The sequence below is a fragment of the Puma concolor genome, chromosome C1 (genome assembly GCF_028749965.1).
Source record: "Puma concolor isolate L17-30 chromosome C1, mPumCon1.1.hap2, whole genome shotgun sequence".
NCBI classification, from domain to species: Eukaryota; Metazoa; Chordata; class Mammalia; order Carnivora; family Felidae; genus Puma; species Puma concolor.
In genome coordinates, this window is record NC_141674.1 from 103,527,225 (window position 1) to 103,549,000 (window position 21,776).

General features: G+C 50.0%; 1 protein-coding gene across 1 annotated transcript in view; it reads right to left on the bottom strand.

Moving 5' to 3' along the window:
• Nucleotides 1-409: 409 nt before the first annotated feature.
• LOC112865116 (NBPF family member NBPF6) overlaps nt 410-21,776 on the bottom strand; it is a 95,948-nt gene continuing 74,581 nt past the window's right edge. Inside the window, exons 9-20 of the mRNA XM_086715185.1 lie at nt 17,290-17,504; nt 16,205-16,265; nt 15,155-15,369; nt 14,114-14,165; nt 13,153-13,328; nt 12,046-12,097; nt 11,043-11,218; nt 9,686-9,737; nt 8,718-9,193; nt 6,896-7,135; nt 4,475-4,689; nt 410-1,328 (exon numbers count right to left, since the gene is read on the bottom strand). Coding sequence (XP_086571311.1) covers nt 4,484-4,689; nt 6,896-7,135; nt 8,718-9,193; nt 9,686-9,737; nt 11,043-11,218; nt 12,046-12,097; nt 13,153-13,328; nt 14,114-14,165; nt 15,155-15,369; nt 16,205-16,265; nt 17,290-17,504 — 1,921 coding nt within the window. The 3' untranslated portion in view covers nt 410-1,328; nt 4,475-4,483. The remainder of the gene's footprint in view (nt 1,329-4,474; nt 4,690-6,895; nt 7,136-8,717; nt 9,194-9,685; nt 9,738-11,042; nt 11,219-12,045; nt 12,098-13,152; nt 13,329-14,113; nt 14,166-15,154; nt 15,370-16,204; nt 16,266-17,289; nt 17,505-21,776) is intronic.

Consider the following 21,776-nt stretch of genomic DNA (forward strand, 5'->3'; position numbering starts at 1 on the left):
GTGCACATTCAGAAACACATATGTACTCTTGCCCGTAGGGACAATAGAGCCTAAAAGATACAGAGACTCAGCATTAAATACCAGAAGAGAACCAAGAACATTTACATCACGATGGTGATGGATTGGAGCCCTGAAGGAAACGTAATTCACCAGTCCCCAGTGATTGTCAAAATAAACACTTTAATGATATAGAACGGGGAGGGAGTGTTCTTTTCCACAGCACAATGCCAGCAAATACACATACACAAGGATGATACAACTAGAGTTTTTCCAACATACAAACAGATACGGTTGTGATACACTGCAGGGATCACTAAAAGATGGTAACATTGTAGAGACAGACTTTGGAGAGAGCATCTTCACACATTCTCAGATGTCATACCCAAAGAGAAGACCATGAACGATCTGATAGGCCCCCCATAGAAGGCAACCAGTGCTGCTCTCACAATGATGGTGATGGCAGACTGGAGGCTCTGGGTCTCTGGGTGGGCAGGGCTGGGACACACACAGCATTCACGAGAGAACGACCAGGGAAAAGGGTTAGCCTGAATTTAATCAGGAGGAAGTGATCAGACACCTTCAGGATGCAGACCATCAAGCCAGACATCTGGCCTGTCCCCTACAGACAAGGAAGTGTCACCACCACCAGAGACAGCCACAGAAAGGGGAGGAGATGTTTGGGGTTCGAAAGGACTACAAACTTACGATAGCACAATCTTCTGAGTCCTTTGGAACCCAAGATATCTCTTCTCCTTTTTGTCGTCTTATTTGTGCTGTGGACACTGGCTGTTTGAAGAAAGACAGGCCCGATGTCTTGTTCGATGGTCGAAATTCTGCAGTTGTCTGATCCCTACCTCGTGCTCAGATTCAGGCTAAGCCTCTTCAGCAAGAACGCTGCGTAGTTAATGCTGTCTGCTCCTGGCACAGCCCAGCGGGTGGCCCAGAATGTCCAGTTTTGACATGGGGTCTATTGCCACGTTGACCCGGCCTCCGCTTATCCACAGGATGGAATGGAGAGGAGCCAGACTGAAGGGGTCTCACAAGTGCGTGTGGTCTGGGCATTGGTTGCCTCGGCGACTTATCACGACTGGAGTCAGAAGAGCGAGAATTCCTCTCATCAAACCAGACTTTTGGAGTAAAAATCCCAGAGAGTGGCTTGTGATCGAGATGTCGATTCTCAGCAAAGGATCCCTCGCATGTTCTGTTTGGGCTTTAGCTTGATTTGCTGCTTTAGAGTTCTTTTCAGCAAGTGGAGAATGATGGGGTTTTATGATGGAGTTTCGTTTAAATGAGGAGTATTTTTTCTTAGTTCCTGGAGTCCTTGGTATCTGAGACAGAGAGTGAGAGAGAGAGACAGAGGAATCAAATGTGAGTCTTGTTCAGGTCCTGCTGATGGCTGAGCCTTGGAGGGATGGCTCCGTGGTGACAGAGGCCAGGGGCAAGCTAAGCCCCCGTACTGAGAAGGAGCTGAAGGGGGATCTGCAGGCAGGCTGAGGGGGAGAGTGAGAGCCACAAGCCTGAAGCAATAGCCCCTCAATTGCATCCTACACTGTAGGATGCAGGGACCCCTGTGCTCCCCGCAGCAGGCACCTGGTGGCATCCCAGCTCAAGGCTGCCCTGAGCTGTTGCCAGGTCCCGACCATCCCTCCCTCAGCAGCCACCTCACCCTGGATCCCCCTTCATCAGAAGCAAAGTGATGGCTTTCTCATGTGTCCCACGGAGGGATGTGCTTAGCCCCCGACACACACGTTCAGAAACAGACTGCCGAAGGAAGGAGGGGGCCCTCTGCAGACAAACACACCCCTTCTCACCCTGCCCTGGTCTTCTGAAGGGGGAGGCCAGGCTATGGAACGAGCCCCAGGATGTGAGATGCAACAGGGGCCTCAGACTAGTCCCAGTTCAGTCCTGCCGTGTGCAGATGAGGAACCGTGGGCCAAGGGGCTGATAAGGACCACCTGTAGCCGTGTGACCTGTGCCTGACACCCTGGAACTGAAACCCAGGCTTCGGGCCCTTCCCATCCTTGTGGGGGTCGGGAGATGAAAGCCTCCGATCTGGGCTACTGCCTGCCTCGGGGTGTGGGCAGGCAGTAGACGCTGTTGGCCGCTTGGCTGGACGGAAATAAGGCTTTGCACAGAAATCCTGCCCCAAAGGGGCTGAAAAGAACCCCAAAGGGAGAAACTCCAAGGGGAATGACGAAAAGAGTGGGGAGTGTAGCCAGGGCCTCACCCCTTTTTGCTCAGGGACCCAAACAGCCCCTGCAGGGCACCTCACGCCAGGATACACCTGAGGGAACGTCTAGGAATATTCTCAGTGGAGACACTCGGAACTCTGCAGAGAAAACGGAAGAGCCTTCCTTTTAGTCGTCTAGGTTCTCCTCGCACGTTTCCCAAACTGTCCCTGAGGAGAGTCTCTCGGTGTTGACACTAATGTAAACGAGGGCCTGCAAAGGGCAGAGGGAGACCTAAGCTGCTTTACTGAGGTTTTATATAAGGAGAAAGTTTGATTAAAACATTTCCTTTCCATGTGCAGTGCACCTGTCAGGAGGCTGGGAAACGCATTTAGTGAAGAGTCAACCGTGATTTTCATTGCATGAGGAGGAAAAAGAGCCCTGAATTCCATTACTGGTAATCAGGGAACGGATAGTTGTTCTTACACTGGGTTTCTAGGCAACATTTCTTTCTTACTGCATCCTATAGTATAAAAATCGTGAGACACTTGGATCCAGAAGAGGGAGTATTCATCGAATTCATTCATGTGTCTTTGTCCTCTTCTTTCTCTGGGCTCTATTGAGGGAGGAATGTCAACTCCATCAGGGGCTGATACTCAGCTTGTCCACAAAATGAGTGACACACACACGGGATCCTTCTATCTGGCTTATGAACATCCTATAGCTCCACAGTCCTTCTGATTCCTAGGTGCATACCAGCAGAGCTTTAAAACATCTCCCGTTACCCACACCCCAGCCCAGAATGTTGAAATCAAAATCTCAAGGTATTGGGTGATGGCATTCACATGAGTTCAAAGCTCAGTCAGTGTTTCTTTCACGACAGCGCGATTTAGAACTATTAGCTAAGCTACTCTGTTTCAGACCACGGTGTTCATGTCCTCATCTCTGCCACCATGACGATACCGGCCCTAAAGATTTTGGTCTTCCTTCGGACACCCTCCCATGAATCCCCGTTCTCCGATGGACTTGTATGAGGCACAGATTGTCTCGTGTTCCCCTGGATCTCGCGGGGACTTCACAGAGCTGCCCAAAGTTAATTCAGTCAATGCTCGCGTATGTGCTCTGGCCTGAGACTCAACTCAGTTCCTTTTGGTGGATCCTTTTATGAAACAGCTGGGCATGTAGACACTGTAACGGCAGTGAAAAGGGAAGACAGGTGGATGCCTGAACACCTCATGTCTGTGCAGGTTGGAAACCTGGCCTCTGCATCTGTGTTTGGCCAGTGTCCCTGTAGAGTGCCACGACTGTCCTCCACCTGATGCCAGCTCTCTTGAGGTCCCAAGGTGTGGGTGGACACTGAGTCCTGGAACCCCACACACATTAGCACAGGCCTGCTCACCTGGGGCCGAGGACAAACCTGACCCCAGGCAGGCCGTGTGGCAGTCCCAGAGGTGACCCATGTTGTCGTGGAGTTTTTGTCGGGGTGCTCTTTCTCCTCAGTTTTAACACTTCTTATTCACATGGAGAAGCTGAGGGGTAAGTGTCGTCCTAAGTCGGGTTCCGGGAAACACCCCGGAGGAGAAGCCATGTGCAAGAGACATTAAGACGATGTTCCTGATGGGGCGTCTAGGTGGTTCAGTCGGTTAAGCGTCTGACTCTTGGTTTTGGCTCAGGCCACCAGCCCACAGATTGAGGGTTCAAGCCCTGCATCTGGCTCTGTGCTGACAGTTCAGAGCCTGGAGACTGCTTGGGATTCCCTCCCTCTCCTTCTCTCACTGCCCCTCCCCGACTCGTGCTGTCTCTGTCTCTCTGAAAATAAATGACTTTAAAACAAAAATTAAGGGGAAAAAAAAAAAAACAATGACCTGGGAGAAAGAGGTCATGGAGTTGGGGAAGCAAGGAAGGAAGTCAAAGAAGCCACGAAAGCGTGTGCCTTGTGCCAAAGTGCCATGTGTTTGGCGACACATGTAAATGATGCTGGTCTGCTGAGGGGGGCCGTGGGGCCTAATTCCCCGCGGCCGTGAGGACACGGGAGAGGGAATCCCAGGACAGCCCCCGTGGGGACACAGCACAGCTCACATGCCACAGCTGATGGAGATGGGAGGGCACCCAGGGTGGCAGTCCCCATGGCAAACAGAGGCAGGACCAGACAGAGGCAGGACCAGTGAGAGGCAGGAACAGACAGAGGCAGCGGCAGCTGGCAGAGGGACCAAACGAGGAAGAGAAAAACAGTTTGGGGTGTGGGCGGAGCTACAATCTAACAGAGCAACAGGAATCCATACTCCAAGAGCCACGGACGCCATTACCTCTGTGCCCTATGCTTGAAGGCCACGGAATCTGCACGCGAGTCTGCCCTCGCCGAACTGCACTTTTCTCTTGATCATCTTCTGTTTCATCACACCCAGGGCATTAACGTGGCCAAAGACTTGACCTGCACACTGGTTGGCCACCGAGCCCTCAGCAGCGTCACCCTCCAGCTTGGGAGGGTTCTTCACACCCATGGAAGCTTCCAAACCCTGCTCTGAAAATAAAAGCACATAAACAGGATCCACTGTTAGTCATGATCTTCCTGTGACTAAATCCTCTACCTACGCTGACGTCGAATAAGGACGGTGGGCAGGACGAGAAAGGCCATCGGGAAGTTCACGTGTGAGGGGTGCCGAGGGACACGCTTTGATTACCGCCTATGTTGTTGACCTCCCTCACGCTACCCTGTAAGGATAAGAGTGCGGGCAGGGCAACATGCCCCCAGAGCCAAAAGTGAAATTGAGAAAAGTAGAATTGGTCAAAACACACAGTTCTGACAAAGAAGAGACAAAGGCCAGGAGATGGTGCTCGAAAGAGGCTGTCCTATTCAAGGGAGGAGTCAAAGTTGAAGGCAAGCCTTTTGAGAGTCACCGGGGAAACCAAAGCTGGGGAATTTACAGAACACGCCCCAATATTTGATATATTTCATATATGTACACTATGCAGAGCATACACACCGAATACACGTAATGTGTGTGACATAAGACGTAAATATGTGTGTCTATAAGCACATTCTTCTCTAATTGAGTAAATGGGCAGTTAAGGGTGGGGGACATCGAGCATAAAGTTCTAAACACTCTTCGGTCAGTTGCAAGTGGAAAATATATACAAATTTGAGAAGGATGAGAAGAGTTGTGGCAAGAAACAGGTGACCTTTTAAGCACCAAGGAAGAATTACAGGCTGAGAATCAAACAGAGTAAAACCACCTGCCCCAGAGTGATAGTTTGTCTTCCCCCAAATTCATCTGTGGAAACCCAATTCCCAACGTGATGCTGGGTGGGGTGGGCCTATGGGAGGCAGATCCCCCCATGAAAGGGATTTGTGCCCTATGAAAGTGACCCCACAGAGCTCCCTCACCCCTCCACCCTGTGAGGACAGAGCAAGAAGGCGGCCACACATCACCAGGAAGGAGGTACCACCAGGCGCCCAATGTGCCACTGTTCGATTTTGGTTCTACTCAGCCTCCAGAACGGGAGACACAAATCTCTGCTCTGACTAAGTCACCCGGTCTATGGCATTTTTGTTATCACAGCCTGAATGGACTAAGAAACCCTCCTTGGACGAAAGTCTGGCATGGAGCCCCGTTTCCTGCTGAGGCCTGTGGGGAAGGTGAGCCACAGAGAGGGACTGAGCCACCAGGAGAGTCTGGGCCGGGACCACGGGAGTCAGGGAGAAGTGGCAGAGAGGCAAGAGGGAGAAGACAATAAGAATCTCCCGTCCTAAGCCACCTGTCAGGGCTGTGCTTCCCTGAACTCCCACTGAGGCATCCTCTGGAGCATCTCCGCGGGACCACAGGGCTGTGCCCTCATCACCTCACTTGGGAACTGTATCTCCTCTTTTCACAGATGAAGTCGGTGCCTGTAGGAGGAGACTCAGGCTCCAGGAGGGGACACCAAGGGTGGGAGGGTAAAGACGACACAACCCAGGGGAACGCTGAAACGCTCGGTCTTCATGAAATGTGAGCTGACGCGGATCCTGATGACAACGAAGCTGGGGACGTGCTCGTGGAGATGAGGGGGGACAAGAGGAACTAGGTGAAGTATTGGAGAACAGAGTGTGCACATTAGGAACCTGGCCCCTTATAGTTGCAGAGAAGGGAAACCAGGCAAATGCATGGGAAACTGTCGTGGAGCCAGTATTTCCACTGTTACTGTGAGTGCCTAACAGGGAATATTGGCTGCCTGATGGATGTTGAAGGAGAGCAAACACTGGCCCACAAGCCTTGCTGAGAGAGTCCGGGAAGATGGGGTCCAGCGAAAGCGGAGCCAGATAAGAACAGCTCCAGCACACGTGAAACAATGCCACGGAACCATTTTCCAAGTGTTCAGACGCCACAAAGACACAAGAATTACGCATCACAGATTCATCGATGTTCTCAAGCCATTTTGCTCACTCGGGCCCCTGGAAATTATGTAGCTTCATGCTCCCAGCATTGATGGGATGGAGATCCCATTTTCAATGGTTTCAGATGAAGGGACCGAGGGGGACATACATGAGATGATGAATAACTTGGCCAGTAAACAGCCAGGAGGCTGAAACCATGGCACCTGGGCAGACAGAGCTGACCCTCAGCCCCGAGCTCTTTGGAGCTGGAGCGTTGTGAGTTTGGAGCTGGGCAAAGCAAGCCTGCAAGAGGCCCCATTGCTGCCCCCACCCACAACCCTGTGACTAGAGCTACCACTCCCCCCGCACCTCTCACCTTGGAAGAGCGGCCGTTGGCTCCCAGAAACCATCGTGGCTGCCAGTCTCCTGATGGTGGGGGAGGGGCGGAGCCTGGCTCTGTGGTCACCACAAGCCACCTGCTGGTCCGGCTGCCCTGGCACAGAATTGGCCACCTGGGTATCTGACTGTGGCGGTGCTTGTGAAGCTTGCACCTCCGTCCTTGGGAAAGTCAAGTTTCCACTCGATGGCCCTTGGGGACCGGGCACCTGCATCGGGGCTGAAGCAAGAAGACACTTCAATGGACAAACCCCAGTTTTCTTAACTCAGCACTGCCAGAACTTCCATTTGTGATGTACTCCCACCTCGTCCCCCACCGTCTGTGAGACCAGCCAGTGAGCAGGTACAAAGGCAGACATCATGGATACGAAGGCGATGTCACCGTTGTGTCTATGCCTGGGCATGCTGAGATGGCAAGTGTCCAGGACGCAAAGTCCCTGAAGGGAAGGTCACCCCCTGGAGTCCAGACGGATTTGCATGGGAGGCGGGCTCATGCCTATTATTCTGTAGTAGTACCCTTCATCCTACAGCCTAGAGAGAAGGTTCTAGAGAGGCCTCAGGGCAGAACGAGAAAGAATTGCTGATATGTGCCCCAAAAGAAAAAAGAAGAGGGGGAGAATTTGGCCTCAAGGCTTCAGATGCCTGTTTCTCCCTGGCTGGTCCCAGCGCAGGGAGGCTGGGGCAGGGCAGCCCTCCTGGGGCGCCCCCTGCGGCAATCACAGCCCACACACACTGTTCCCACGTTCCCACCAGAACCTGCACCGGGGACGGGCTGTGCATAATGGAGACGCTGCCTTCATTCATCTCCGCCCATCCTCGTAGCCTCTCATGGCCCAGGCTTAATGCAAGGCCATGTCACACACATCACCCTCCTGAGACGCGTCTTAACCTGTCCCATCCCTGCCCCCATGGAAACCCAGACCTGGCTGTCAGTGTCTCTGACACAGAGCTCTGCAGGGTGACCAGGGTGCCAGGCAGCCAAGTGAAGAGCCACCATGGGAACCCTAGTGAGAACAGAAATCGTCTGGGACCTCTCAGCCCTGATTGCTTTTCATGGAGCGTCTCCTGGAGACCTTGAGCTCCTGGAGGGGCTGGATGAGCCCTGGCTCTGCTCACACCACAGAGTGCACTGACAGGGTAGGAGCTGGCACTCCTGCAGGGTCACAGGGGTCGTTGGGGCGTCTAGCAACTGTTCTCTTTGCATTTACGACTGTTTCAGATCATTTGCGTAGAACTGGGTGCTCTGGTACACAGGGAGGCGGGCGCCCCAGGAGAAACAACTAGCAGCTCAGCAACGATTTAACAGATGCAGCCAATGTGGAGCTGACCACAAACGTGTGTGGAAAGCCAGGGAGTTTGTAGGAAGCCACACAAGAAATACAATTGGCAGCAGAATTGCACAAGTAGCAGAGGTCTCCTTTTGGAACAAAACAAAATCAGGAAAAAACAAAGGAGGACTGTCACCCAGCTGTCTCCGGGTAAGATAGCGGTGGCTGAGATTCTGAACGCTTTTTTCCATTTTCTCCATTTCTCCTCTCGAGCCTCACTTGGTACCAACAGCCTGCATGTTGGACGGGGCCGGGGGACAGAGGGCAGCCTGGGACAGAAGGAAGGAAAGGGCTCTGAGCCACAGGATGCCTTTTAAAGAGTGAATCCGAGAGCAGAGTTCAAACCGGTACGAGCCTACAGCGCCTGTTGGCAGGGATGCAACTCTCAGCCGATTCAGGTTGTTGAAGACACAGAGGACAGGCTTCCTGGGGCCCCAGCAGGAACTTCGTGCCCCTCACAAGAACAGGACTCACCATCTACATCCACGCCCAAGAAGACTTCCTGTTTATCAAAGGTGAATGAGGCACTCCTATAAGGCCTATAGGTGTCTGACAGGTCATGGCCAAAGGAAGGAGTCAAATTACATTCCCCCACTGAGTCCTGTGGGACTTCATCCTCTGGGGCCACTGGCAGCTCCCTGCAGAGCCTGGTGTTGCTGGGAGGACGAGACATGCAGAAAGAAGGTTTAGTCAACATGCAGTGCCAGCTAGTTTTGAGGGCAGGACGGAGGGACTGGTCACAGAACACAAGCGGGATCCCCACAAAGGGAAATGAAGCAGTCTGCCTGAAGCTGGGGCCACAGTGTGGGTGCACCCGGGATAGGTGCAGGGACGGGAGTGTGGGGGCGGGCAGGTGCTCAGGGCATGGCCAGAGCGCCAGCTTATGGGGCAGGAGTCGCAACCACCCCAGGGCACAACAGTCATGACCCACAGCACACCAGAGGACGATAAAGCAGCATCAACACTTTGGCACACACTGTGTGGAGATTTACACAAAGCACCAAGAGAACCCCAGGCTAAGGCAGCATTGTAGACTCCTGGATATCTCGTGGGCCCAAGGCCGACGTGTCTAAATACTGAGACGTGAAAACTGTTTTCCTAAAACCATCCTTGCTGTGAATGCCCGCCAATGTGGTAATGGCAACCGGCAGAGAGAGCTGTGCATCTTACACGGGACCTAATACGAGGAGAGACCGGGAGAGTGCAAGGCATCCTGGGACTGCTTAGTCCACCTGCGTCAGTGGACGGCAGATACTCCATTTGAGAGGGATTAATAACGGGGTCTATGCGAGTACCACATGACACAGAGGACCTTGCTGAAGGACCACCTTGTGGGTGTCGGAAGGGATGAAATAGGTGCATTTAGCACTTTCTAGATTGGCCTAGACCTGAGATCCCCAGATGTCACCAGTGAATTAAAGCCCATGATTCTTCAGAGTTACCTGGGGCATGTCGGGTCCTGGTCTTCTTCATCGCAAAGATCATTATGATTGTCTACAAGTAAATACAGACCGGCCAGTCACATAAACAGAGCAGCACTTGGACATGAAAATTAAGTGTCCCACGCAACTAGCACACGGGCACTAATGTCCTTAGTTGGGCAGCAGGGCATTGAGAGAAATAATCCAGGAGGCCTCACGAAGTGTCTTGGGAATGTGCCTTGGCTAGCTTTCCTAAAGCATCGGGCAGGATTTCCCTGATCTGGTAGAGCCCCATCTCAACAGTCTGTCTGCAGAGGTCAACCTCTGTTTTTTTTTAATTTTTTTTTTTCAACGTTTATTTATTTTTGGGACAGAGAGAGACAGAGCATGAACGGGGAGGGGCAGAGAGAGAGGGAGACACAGAATCGGAAACAGGCTCCAGGCTCTGAGCCATCAGCCCAGAGCCTGACGCGGGGCTCGAACTCACGGACCGCGAGATCGTGACCTGGCTGAAGTCGGACGCTTAACCGACTGCGCCACCCAGGCGCCCCGGTCAACCTCGGTTTTACTGCAGATTCTGGTGAACAGCTTACCTGCATTCTCAAAACTTACTGCAACCTTCTCTCACTAGCTTCCCTCATGACATACTCTAGGTGGCAGGGTTTTAGGGAATTTCTACAGAGGCCAGACTGATGCACGGAATCTGCAGACCCTCAAATCAAAGGAAATCTTTTGTCCGTGATCCCTTTTGCTACACAGGCACATGGGCCATGCACGGGGTGGGGCCATGCCGGGGCTCAGCTATGCTTCAGGGAAACGTACAAGCAAGCTGATGGTAGAGGTGGTTATGTCCTGACACTCAGACGACGACTTAGGGAAGACAACCAACACAGAGGACACAGAGGACAACCAACACTGGGGACCAGAGCAGCGAAACCAGGGAAACAACAAACCCAAAGACATGGGTAAGGCTGACATCGCCTTGACAGGCACAAAACTTCAAGGAACATTGTTTGGGATGAAAGTGAGAGGATGGCAGTTGAGGAGACACATTGTGTGGAAATCAGGAACCAGACAGACTCCTCTGCGTGTGCCTCACAGATGAGTGTGGGTTTGTCACACCCGCCCTGACCCCAATGTCCTGACTTGTGTCAGGAGCCACAGGCATGGCCTGAGATGAGGAACAGAGGGCAGGGCCCTGATGCATCTGATGTCTGTGCTTAGAAGTCTATCCTAGAGCCTGACTCAGATCCATATGTCTACGGGGCTGAAACACCTGGATAACAAATTCCAACATAAGCAGAGTAGGGATACCAAACTATGGGGTCGACTTGGGATTCCAGTTGGAGCTTTATCACCTTCACAGTGGAGGACTCACTAGCTACTTCCAGAGCAGGACAGACATCCAGATCCTCATATGAGTTGATGTTGGGCCTGCTGTGGGTCCAGGGGGAATCAGATGGGTCAGGAAGAGCTGAGTAAGTCAAATAGCGTTCATCCAGTGAGTCCTGTTGGACATCCTGCTCTGCACTCTCCTGTAGCTCCCTGCCGAACCTGGTGGGGAGGGGAGGTCTGAAGATTAAAACAGGAAAAGCAGACACCACAGCATCTTACTGGTTTTCACGGGAAGCCGAGAAGTGTGGTCATAACGTAGGGGCAACCCCATTATTGACAGGGAAAACTATCCTCCTGTTTCAGGGGCACAGTGTGGATGCTCTGGGGGCAGGAGAGGCAGAGAGGGAGAGACAGGGAGACACACACACACACACACACACACACACAGAACAGAGGTGTTCAGGGCACTGGCCACAGAACCAACTTCTGTGCACCAAACTGAACTACTGTGGAATGGATGTCATGACTCACAGCACACATGGAGAATCGTAAACATGAGTTCAACCCTTTTGCATAAATTTTGTTGATATACATTCAGTGGCTAAGTGAACACATGTTAAAAGGCATCATCCACATGGAGAGATTTGTGTCTTCAAGGACTCTTTCTCTTACTATCGTGACATCATGTGAGGTTTTTTAATTTTTTTGCAGTTATCCATTTGCTACAGCAGATCCTCAAAGAGGTAACACCAGAGAGACAGAAGTAGACACGTCTGTCACTCTGGTGTTTCCCAAAGGAGAGATCAGGGCAATACAGAGCACCTCAGGGAGTGACAATTCACCTACTTCAACTGACTGCCGGTTATCGAAATTGAGGGATCATTAAAGGAACTTATCCACATAACACATGAAGACACACGTCATGGCCAAAAAAGATATTCTGAGACTGGAAATGGATGAAATAGGTAAATTTGGCGGTTTCTGTTTTTCCTGTGAAATGTAGAGTTGAACCACTGAAATAACAACCCATGATTCTTCAGACTTACCTGGCGCATGTCAGGTCTTGGTCTTGTTCCTCCTCTTGATGGGTCTGATTTTCTGCAAATAAATACAGACGGGGCCAGTCACATTAAACAGATCCCTGCTTGCACATTAGTAACCCAGTGTTCGGTGCCACCCGGGGACTCAGCTATGCTCAATGAGAGCACAGGTTGAGTGAGAAGGATATTTCAGGGTGCCTCGGATAGTGTGACAACTGGCTTGAGTTCCTGGCCTGAGCCATTGGGAGAAATTTGCTCTCTCCAAGAGATCATCATCACAATTTCCTCTGTTTTGAGTCTGTGCAAACACTTTCAGTTCTCTTTTTCACACAGATTCTGGGGACCTGGCCTCTCTACCTTCTGAAAGGATTACTGCAGTTTTCAGCCTTCTCTCGTGAGATACCTGGTTGGTGACGGCTTAGTGGAATTTATACACTGAGATGGAACAGAGAGCATGCAAGTACAAACCCTCAAATTAAAATGAGTCTTTGGAGCTACACAGAAACCTTGGCGCAATTCCTGTGATGAGGGAATGCCAACGCACAGCTCTACTCCTGGAAACACACAAACGAGCTAACAGTAGAGGACGTAGGGTGGGTTTTCAGACGAGGCTTAGGAAGACAAGCCAAAGCAAAGAGATAGAGAATGAGGCTAAGAACAGGAAAGCCAAGGTTACATCTTTTACCCTGGACAAGGATTCCGACCGACTGTGGCAGGCATGGATTCTTAAAGGACCTGGCTCAGAGATGAAATGTGGAGCATGAAAGGTGAGAAGAGGCATTGCATCCAAGGTCTGACAGACACCGTCTATGGTCGTGTTGCTGAGGCGAGTCGTATCTGTCATGCCGCCCTTGGGTCCAATGACCTGACAGTGAAGCCCAGGGGACATGGGCATGTCCTGGGAGTAGGAAGGGAGAAGAGTTCCCTGACCCACATGATGTCTGTGCTTGAAACTCCATCCATCTTGGAGCCTGGCTCAGATCAAGATGTGTGTACAGGGCCTGCACACAGGGATGAGCTCTCTCAGCACAGCACAGGTGTGGGGCACAAAGACCAGGAGATGTACGGGGCAGTCCAGCTGGAGCTTGATCACCCTGACAGCGGAGTACTCACTGGCCATTTCCAGAGCAGAAGAGACTTCCAGTTCCTCAGGGAAGAAGATGGCGGTGCTCCTGTAAGGCCAGTAGGAGTCAGACAGGTCAGGAAGAACCGAATATGTCCAGTAGCGTTCATCCAGAGAGTCCCGTGTGATTTCCTCCTCCACCACCTCTAGCAGCAGTCTACTGAGCCTGAGTCAGGGGGAAAACTGAAGATTAACCAAAGAGGGATCTGAAATCCTACGTCCTGTCTGGCTTTGATGGAAGGCAAAAGGCATTTTCACAAAAGCAAAGAGAGTGCCTCATTAATGAGAGCAACAACTCTTCTTTTTGTGTGGGACGAGGTGTGTCTGTCACAGGGGCGGCAGACAGAAAGGACAGTAAGTGCTCTGTACACTGGCTACCTAGCAAGCTGATGAGGAAAGAGCCTGAATGAGCACCGTGCCATCCAGTCCTGACTCAAACACACAGAGTCACAGGACAGCAGTGGCTCCCTCCCTTCCGTTCAAATGCCCTTGAGTCCTGCATGGACTGGACCAGTGCGTGCAGCTTCGGGGGCGGGCTACTCTCTCAGAATTCTCATGCCATGAAGGCCTGTCTCTCTCAATATCACGGCATGATGGCACATTTTAGTCTACGTACATTCTTGCTCTGAAATACATGCCCACCCGCTAAATCGAACGGGGCAGAAAGTTGATTGCCTTTCTCTCGAATGCTGGGGAGAATGGTGAGTGCAGGAATCCCTGTGCCTTTAGCTCACCTGGGCCAGCTGACTGTGTGTTACTCAACTTGAGTCATAATTAAGAAATGGGAGCGATACAAGTACCACAATGAAAACAGAAACCATTGTGAAAGCCGATAATTGGCCATTGACCGAATGGATAACATGGTTCTATCCAGCACTTTCTGCCTTTCCTTGGATCTGAGGTCTGCAGACGCCACCACTGATTTCCCAGCCCCCAAGTATTCAGAATTACCTGGGGGCATCTGACTCTCGCCCTTTCAGCCCCTCGTGACCCATTTGGTTGTCTGCAAATAAATGAAGAGAAAGTTCCATTAGGCAGATTCCCCTCCACAAATGCTCACTCCCATGTGCCGTGTAGCAGAGGACAGAAATAGAAGCACAGTCATAACAGGCAATTGAGAGAGAAATCATTCGGGAGGGATTCAGTAGGCCCTGGAAAAAATCACTGGGATTGCCTTCTTGAGCAACTAAATGTCCCTGATATGACAGGCCATGATCACAGTGTCCTAAGACAGGTCGACACACACAGAAAATTTATCCTTTTTCCCAGAGATCTTGGGGAAGGACCTGGCTGCTTCCTAGAGCATTGCTGCAATATTCAGGCTTTTTCCATTTGAAACGCTACAAGCCAATGGTTTTGAGGAATCAGCCGTTGAGATTAAACTGACAATTGGAATCTACACACCATCAAAGCAGAATAATCTTCAAAGCTGCAAAGCACCAGGGGCCGTTCATGGGGTCGGGAAGTTCCAGGGCCCTGCCTTGCTGCAGAGAAACATACAACGTATGATAGACGTAGTCCTGTCCTGGTTCTCAGCTGATTTGAGACAAGAAGAAAAGGAAGAGACAGACCAGGTAGAGACAGTGAACCTGGATCATGACATTTCCCATGATATAGAAAAGGCTTCCAACAGCCTTGGGTGGCCATAGGTATTCAGAAACATGGTTCAAGGATGGAAATCAGAGCCTGGCAAGAGAGATAAGAGATTAATCCAAAATTTGGAGGTCTGATAGTGACCTCCTCTGCCTGGGATAGAGAGGTATAGGAGTCTGGCAGGACCACCTTAAGAGCAGCGATGGGCGGCGGCTCAGACATAAAAGTGCCATGGCTTTAGACATGAATCGAACAAAGCTCACTGACTCATGGAATGTCTTATTTCAAACTCAATCCTAGAGCCTGGATGGAAATTGTCTGTGAGTACATGGTCCACTTCTGCGGGTTAAATCTCTTAGTCTACACAGGGTGTGTGCAAACAAAGATTATGGACCCTACCTGGGGAACCGGGTGGAGTTTCATCCCCTTTGGAATGGGAGCATTCACAGGCTACATCCAGAGCAGAGCCGAATTCCTGTTTATCCGATGGGAATGTGCCATCCCTGTAAGGCTGGTAGCAGTCACGCCCTTCTTGGCCAATGGAAGGAGTCAAAACACATTCATTCAGCGTGTCCTGGAGGACTTCCTTCTTTTCAGCTTCCGGAAGCTCCATGCTGTGCCAGGTGGGGCAAGAACGACAGAAGAGGAAACCAGGAGGATCAGACACCATGGCTTGCTACCTAGCTGGTGTTGATGGGAGGCAAGGGAGTGGTCGCAGAAAGGAAAGGGACCATAGCCTTGAGAGAGAAAAGGTTATCCTACAAGAGGCAGAGTGTGGCCAGGAAGGGTGGGAGAGAAGCAACAACAGATAGATACTCAGTCCACTGGCCACATAACGAGCAATGAGGAATGAGACTCGACCATCCCAGTATGGTACAGTCACGAGACGAAGGACAAATGGGAGTCCATGCCAGGGGCAACCGCCACGTGCCTGAGTCATGTTGAATTTAACATAGACTGATCAAGCGGTTACAGCTCTTGAGTCACTGTGCCCTGCAGAAACTTGTGCCCTCCAGGCACTTTTCTATTCATAGTGTCACATGACACCCCAACTTTTTGGTTTTGGTTAGGTAATTCCGTGTTAATTTTGCCAGCTGTCTGTCTATCAGTTCCTTTGCTGGTTACCTTCCTACCAGGGACCTTTGAGAACTGTGTAGAGATGCGTCTCCTCCTGGTGTTCATTTACAGGCGAGAACGGGTATTTTGTGCGTACAGGGAATCCTAAGGCTGCTGAGTTCATCTGGGGCTCCCCCAGACAAGCAGCCCCGCGACAGCAGACAACCGAGGGAACAGGGCCATTTGCCGCTGAGGGAATTCAATCACTACCATCTGCAGCTCTGCTGATCCCTGCATCTGCCACCTGGACTCTTGTGACCTCACCTACTGTTCTTTCTGAGTCCCTATCCTTTTTCACCCACACATTACCGGGTCGCCAGTATTCATTGTTACCTGGCGGTGAGGGATTCTTCTGCTTGTTCATCCTCGTCCTCTTCCTCCTCCTCCTCATCTTCTGCAAAGAAATTCAGAAATCTCCCGTGAGTGAGCTCCCACATCACCACTATAAACACAGTGGCTTATATGCCCTGGCGACATAATTATCTATGCATGACTAACTCTTGTTCTGAAGCTCCAGGGCACTGCCCTTGAGAACTGTTGCGGTATGGATTTCAGATCCAGCAGGGAGTGTCTCTGATTCGGAGGCTCACCATGACTGAGACTGGGCAAAAGTTTAAACTGTCTCTTGTCCAGATCCGTGGATGCCTGTCCAGTTTCGATCCGACTTCTGCAAACAGTGTCTTGCAGGTGCCACAGTCATGCCACAGGCGCAGGCCCTGTGTGCTCCCAGTGCTCACGTAGAGTCTCCTCCTTGCCCCAAGGACAGCACAATCACCCGGTCCCAAGTCCCTCCACATGTGGACTCATGGGTCCCCAAGTGGACGTCATTGTTATGGACGGGCCGTCTGTATGAAAAGTGTTTCAGTCTAAATGACGTTCCACCTCCAAGGCCTACTACATCCAATACCTCATTCAACTCCACACAGTCAGGGGCTTTATTTTTCCTGAAGTGCATTCGTGAACTTGCCGCATGTGATCACCACAGCTATGACAGATTACTTGATAGACAGATGAGGAGACAGTTATGGAGAAAGCGAAGATCACTCTCTCGCCCACAGTTCATAAAGACAGCTCCTGGGCGGGAGCCTGGAACTGCCCGCTTAGCTCAGGGCTCCCTGCACTCGAACAAGCTGCCTCCTTCCTCGTCCTCCCTTCTGGGCTCTGACACTGGTGGAGGCTGCCTCCTGCCCTAAAGGCAGTTCCCTCGGGGAGGACACAGATGGGTGGAGCACCGTGACCTCCACCCTGTGCACTTCTCCTCTCCTTTTCCACCTGCTAGTCCAGGTCCTCTGGTGGCCCCATGTGTCACATGGAAACCAAGATAGCGGCTGCCAACAATGTGAGGGGAGGCGAGAGATGTCTGGGGAGCCCAGGACCTCGGAGCAGCTCAGTGCACTCAGGGCCTGTGGCCGCCTTACCGGGGCTGAGCTGGCGGGCAAGGCGTTCTGCCAGCCTGCGTCCCTCGGCCACTTGCTCCTGGAAGCCCTGGCCTTGGGAACGCTCGGGGTCATCGTGGGTGAGGAGGTCCCTGAGGTGCTGATCGAGTGGCTCAGAAACTTCTCTCCCTTCCCGTAACTTCTGCCACAACTGGGTCAGCTCTTCAGCCTGAGCTTTAATCAGGATATGATATTGCCTAAGGTGGGACATAGAGAAAAGTTTAAAACACAGAGTTGAATAGATTTTCTAAGAGCTTTCACGGACGTTTCTGTGAGAATTTCCACAAGGAGCCCTCAAGGCCACGTTCTGGCACGTGTGCGGGGCCCTGCCTGTGACACAGAAAGAAGAAGGTAAAACAAGGCTCCTCTGTGTCGGGGAGGCTCCTTGACCTCCTTTGCAGCTCCTCCTTCTGTAAACAAAGCCAGGTGTCTTCCTCAACACCCGTCAGAGAGATGTCCCTTCAGCCCCTCCCTGCGGCACAGCCATTTCCTGTGAACCTACACGGTGTGCATCATGCTGTGCATGGACCCAGCGCCAGCCACAGAAATGTGGACAGGACAGCTGGTGTGGACTACACAGGTCAGGAGAACGGCAGGGTCAAGAGGACAGCATTGTCTGAAGGAAAACATGACCGACAAGCTGTCATCCCTCAGGAGGTGACTGTGTTACAGGCAAATGAGGTGGTGATCCCACAACATTGTGAATGTGGCCAATGCCACAAATTGTTCACTTGAATTTGGTGACTTTCAGCTCAATAAATGATATTTATTTGACACAGAGTGAATGATACATGGAAGCCAATGAAAATGAAACACGACAGTCCAAAACCTCTGGGATGCAGCAAGGGCGATCATAAGAGGGAAGCATATAGCAATCCAGGCCTTCGTAAAAGAGGAAGAAAAGTCTCAAATACACAACCTAACTTTACACCTAGAGGAGCTGGAAAAAGAACAGCAAATGAAGCCCAAAACCAGCAGAAGAAGGGAAATAATAAAGATGAGATCAGAAGTCAATGATATGGAAATAAAATAAAACAGAACACATCAATGAAACCAAGAGCTGCTTCTTTGAATGAATTAACATTATCGGTAAGTCCCTAGCCAGCTTTATCAAAAGAAAAAGGAAAGGGCCCAAATAAATAAACTCAGGAGTGAAAGTGAAGTAACCACAACCAACACTGCAGAAATACACACAAAAAAGAAGACATTATGATGAGCAATTATATGCCAACAAATGGGGCAATCTGGAAGAAAAGGACAAATCCCTAGAAACATATAAACTCCCCAAACTGCAATAGGAAGAAATAGGACATTTGAACAGATACATAACAAGTTGAGAAATTGAATCAGCAATAAAAAAACTCCCAACAAACAAGAGTCCAGGGCCAGATGGCTCCCCAGGGGAATTGCACCTGACATTAAAGAAGGGTCCGTACCTATTCTTCTGAAGCTGTTTGAAATAGAAATGGGGGGAAAACTTCCAAACTCATTCTACAAGGCCAGCATTAACTTGACCCCAAAACCATCCAAATCCCCACTAAAAAGGAGACTTGCAGACCATTCTCCCTGATTAACACGAATGCAAAAATTCTCCACAAGATACTACCCATCCACACCCAACAATACATTAAAAGAATTATTCACGGGGTGCCTGGGTGGCTCCGTCGGTTGAGCGTCTGACTTCGGTCAGGTCATGATCTCAAGGTTTGTGAGTTCGGGCCCTCATCGGGCTCTGTGCAGACAGTCCAGAGCCTGAAGCCTGCTTCGGATTCTGGGTCTCCCTCTCTCTCTGCCCCTCCCCCACCTGCGCTCTGTCTCTCTCTGCCTCTCAAAAATAAAGAGAAAATTAAAAAAAAAACAACAACAAAGAATTATTCACCACAATCAGGGGGGGATTTATTCCTGGACTGCAAGGGTGTGTTAATATCTGCGCATCAACCAACCTGATACATCACATGAATAAAAGAATGGATAAGAACCACATGATCCTCTCAATCGATGCAGAAAAAGGTTTTGACAAAATCAGCATCCTTTCTTGAGAAAACCCTCAAGAAAGTAGGGATAGAAGGAACATACCTCAAGATCATATATACCGATTACAAAAGACCCACAGCTAATATCACCTCAGTGGGGAAAACCTGAGGTCCCTAAGGTCAGGAACACGACAGAAGGTCCACTCTCACCACTGTTGTTGAACATAGTGTTGGAAGTCCTAGCCTCAGCAACCAGACAGCAAAAGAAATAAAAGGCATCCAAATCAGCAAGGAAAAAGTCAAACTTTCACTCTTTGTAGACAACATGATACTCCACATGGAAAACCGGAAAGACTCCCCAAAACACTGCTAGAACTGATGCATGGATTCAGCAAATTGGCTGGAATATGGTCAACGTACAGAAATTGCTTGCATTTCTGTATACCGATAATGAAGCAGCAGAAAGAGAAATCAAGGAACTGATCCCATTTACTACGGTACTGAAAACCACAAAGATTTGCTGTAACTACAAAAAGCTGTAAACTGTAGAAAGCTTAGGAAAGAAATTGAAGACACACACACAAAAATGGAAAAACATTACATGCTCCAGGATCTGAGGAACAAATATTGTTAAAATGTCATTACTGGGGTGCCTGGGAGGCTCAGTCGGTTAAGCATCTGACTTCAGCCCAGTTCATGGTCCCGCGCTTCGTGGGTTCGAACCCTACCTCGGGCTCTGTGCTGACCGCTCGGAGCCTGGAGCCTGCTTCAAATTCTGGATCTCTCTCTCTCTCTCTCTGTCCCTCCCCTGTTTGCACTCTGTCTCTCTATCTCCCAAGATAAAAGAAATACTAAAAAAAAAAATGTTTTTAATCTCAATACTACCCAAAGCAATCTACAGACTCAATGCAATCCCTATCAAAAGAACACCAGCATTCTTCACAGAGCTAGAACAAGTAATCCTAACATTTCTGGACTTCAAGCCACATTATGAAGCTGTAATCATCAAGACACTATGGTATCAGCACAAATACAGACACATAGAACAAGGGGACAGAAGACAGAACTCAGAAATGGACCCACAAATGTATGGCCAAATAAGCTTCGACAACACATGAAAGATTATCCAATGGAAAAAAGACGGTCTCTTCGGCAAATGGGGTTGGCAAAACTGGACAGAGACGTGTGGAAGAATGAACCTGGAGAACGTTCTTACACCGTACACAAAAATAAACTCAAAATGGATGAAAGACTTAAATGTAGGACAGGACACCATCAAAATCCTGGAGGAGAAGACAGGTGGCAACCTCTTTGACCTCGGCCGCAGCAACCTCTTACTACACATGTCTCCTGAGGCAAACGTGAACCACTGGGATCTCATCAAGATAAAAAGCTTCAACAAACAACAAGCTCAAAGGCAATCGAAGCAATGGGAGAAAACATTTACAAACAACATATCGGATAAAGAGCTAGTATTCAAAATCTATGAAACAACCTTGATCAAACTCAAAACTCAACACCCAAAAAGCAAATGATTCCGTGAAGAAATGGGCAAGAGACAGAAACAGACACTTCTCCAAAGAAGACATCCAGATGGTAACAGACACATGAAAACTTGCTCAACGTCATTCATCATCAGGGAAAAGGAAAGTAAAACCACAATGAGATACCACTCCTATCTGTCAGAATGGCTAAAATGAGTAACAGATGGTGAGGATGCAGAGAAAGGGGACCACTTTGGCACTTTTGCTGGTAGAAATGCAAACTGGTGCAGCCACTCTGGAAAACAGTGCGGAGGTTCCTCAAAAAATTAAGAGAAGAGCTACCCTACAACCCGGCAATGGCACTACTAGGTAGTTATCCAAAGGATTCAAAAATGCTGATGCGAAGGGGCACCTGCGCCCCAATGTTATAGTACTGTTATCAACAATAGCCAAAGGATGGAAAGAGCCCAGATGTCCATCGACGGATGAATGGACTGAGAAGACATGGTACATGAATTGATACAACGGAACGTTACTTGGTGATGAAAAAGAATGGATCTGCCCTTTGCAACACTGTGGATGGAACTAGAGTGTATTATGCTAAGCGGACTAAGTCAATCAGAGAAAGACAAAGATCACATGATTTCACTCATATGTGGAATTTAAGACACAAACCAGATGCACCAGGGGAAAGGAAGGAAAATTAAGATAAAAACAGAGACAGAAGCAAACCATTAGAGACGTTTAAATGCAAAGAATAACCTGAGACTTGCTGGAGGGGTTTTGGGTGGGAGATGGGCTAAATGGGAGATGGGCATTAGGGGGGCAGTTTTCGGGATGAGCACCGGGTGGCACTTGTAAGAGGTGATACCCTAAAATCTCCTCCGGAAACCATTTATACACTACATGCGAACTCATTTGGATTTAAATAAATTAAAAAAAAAAAAATACAAACATTGAGCGAGGCCCCGAATAATTGGAGCCCGCAATACACCAGATACTGCTGTCTTCA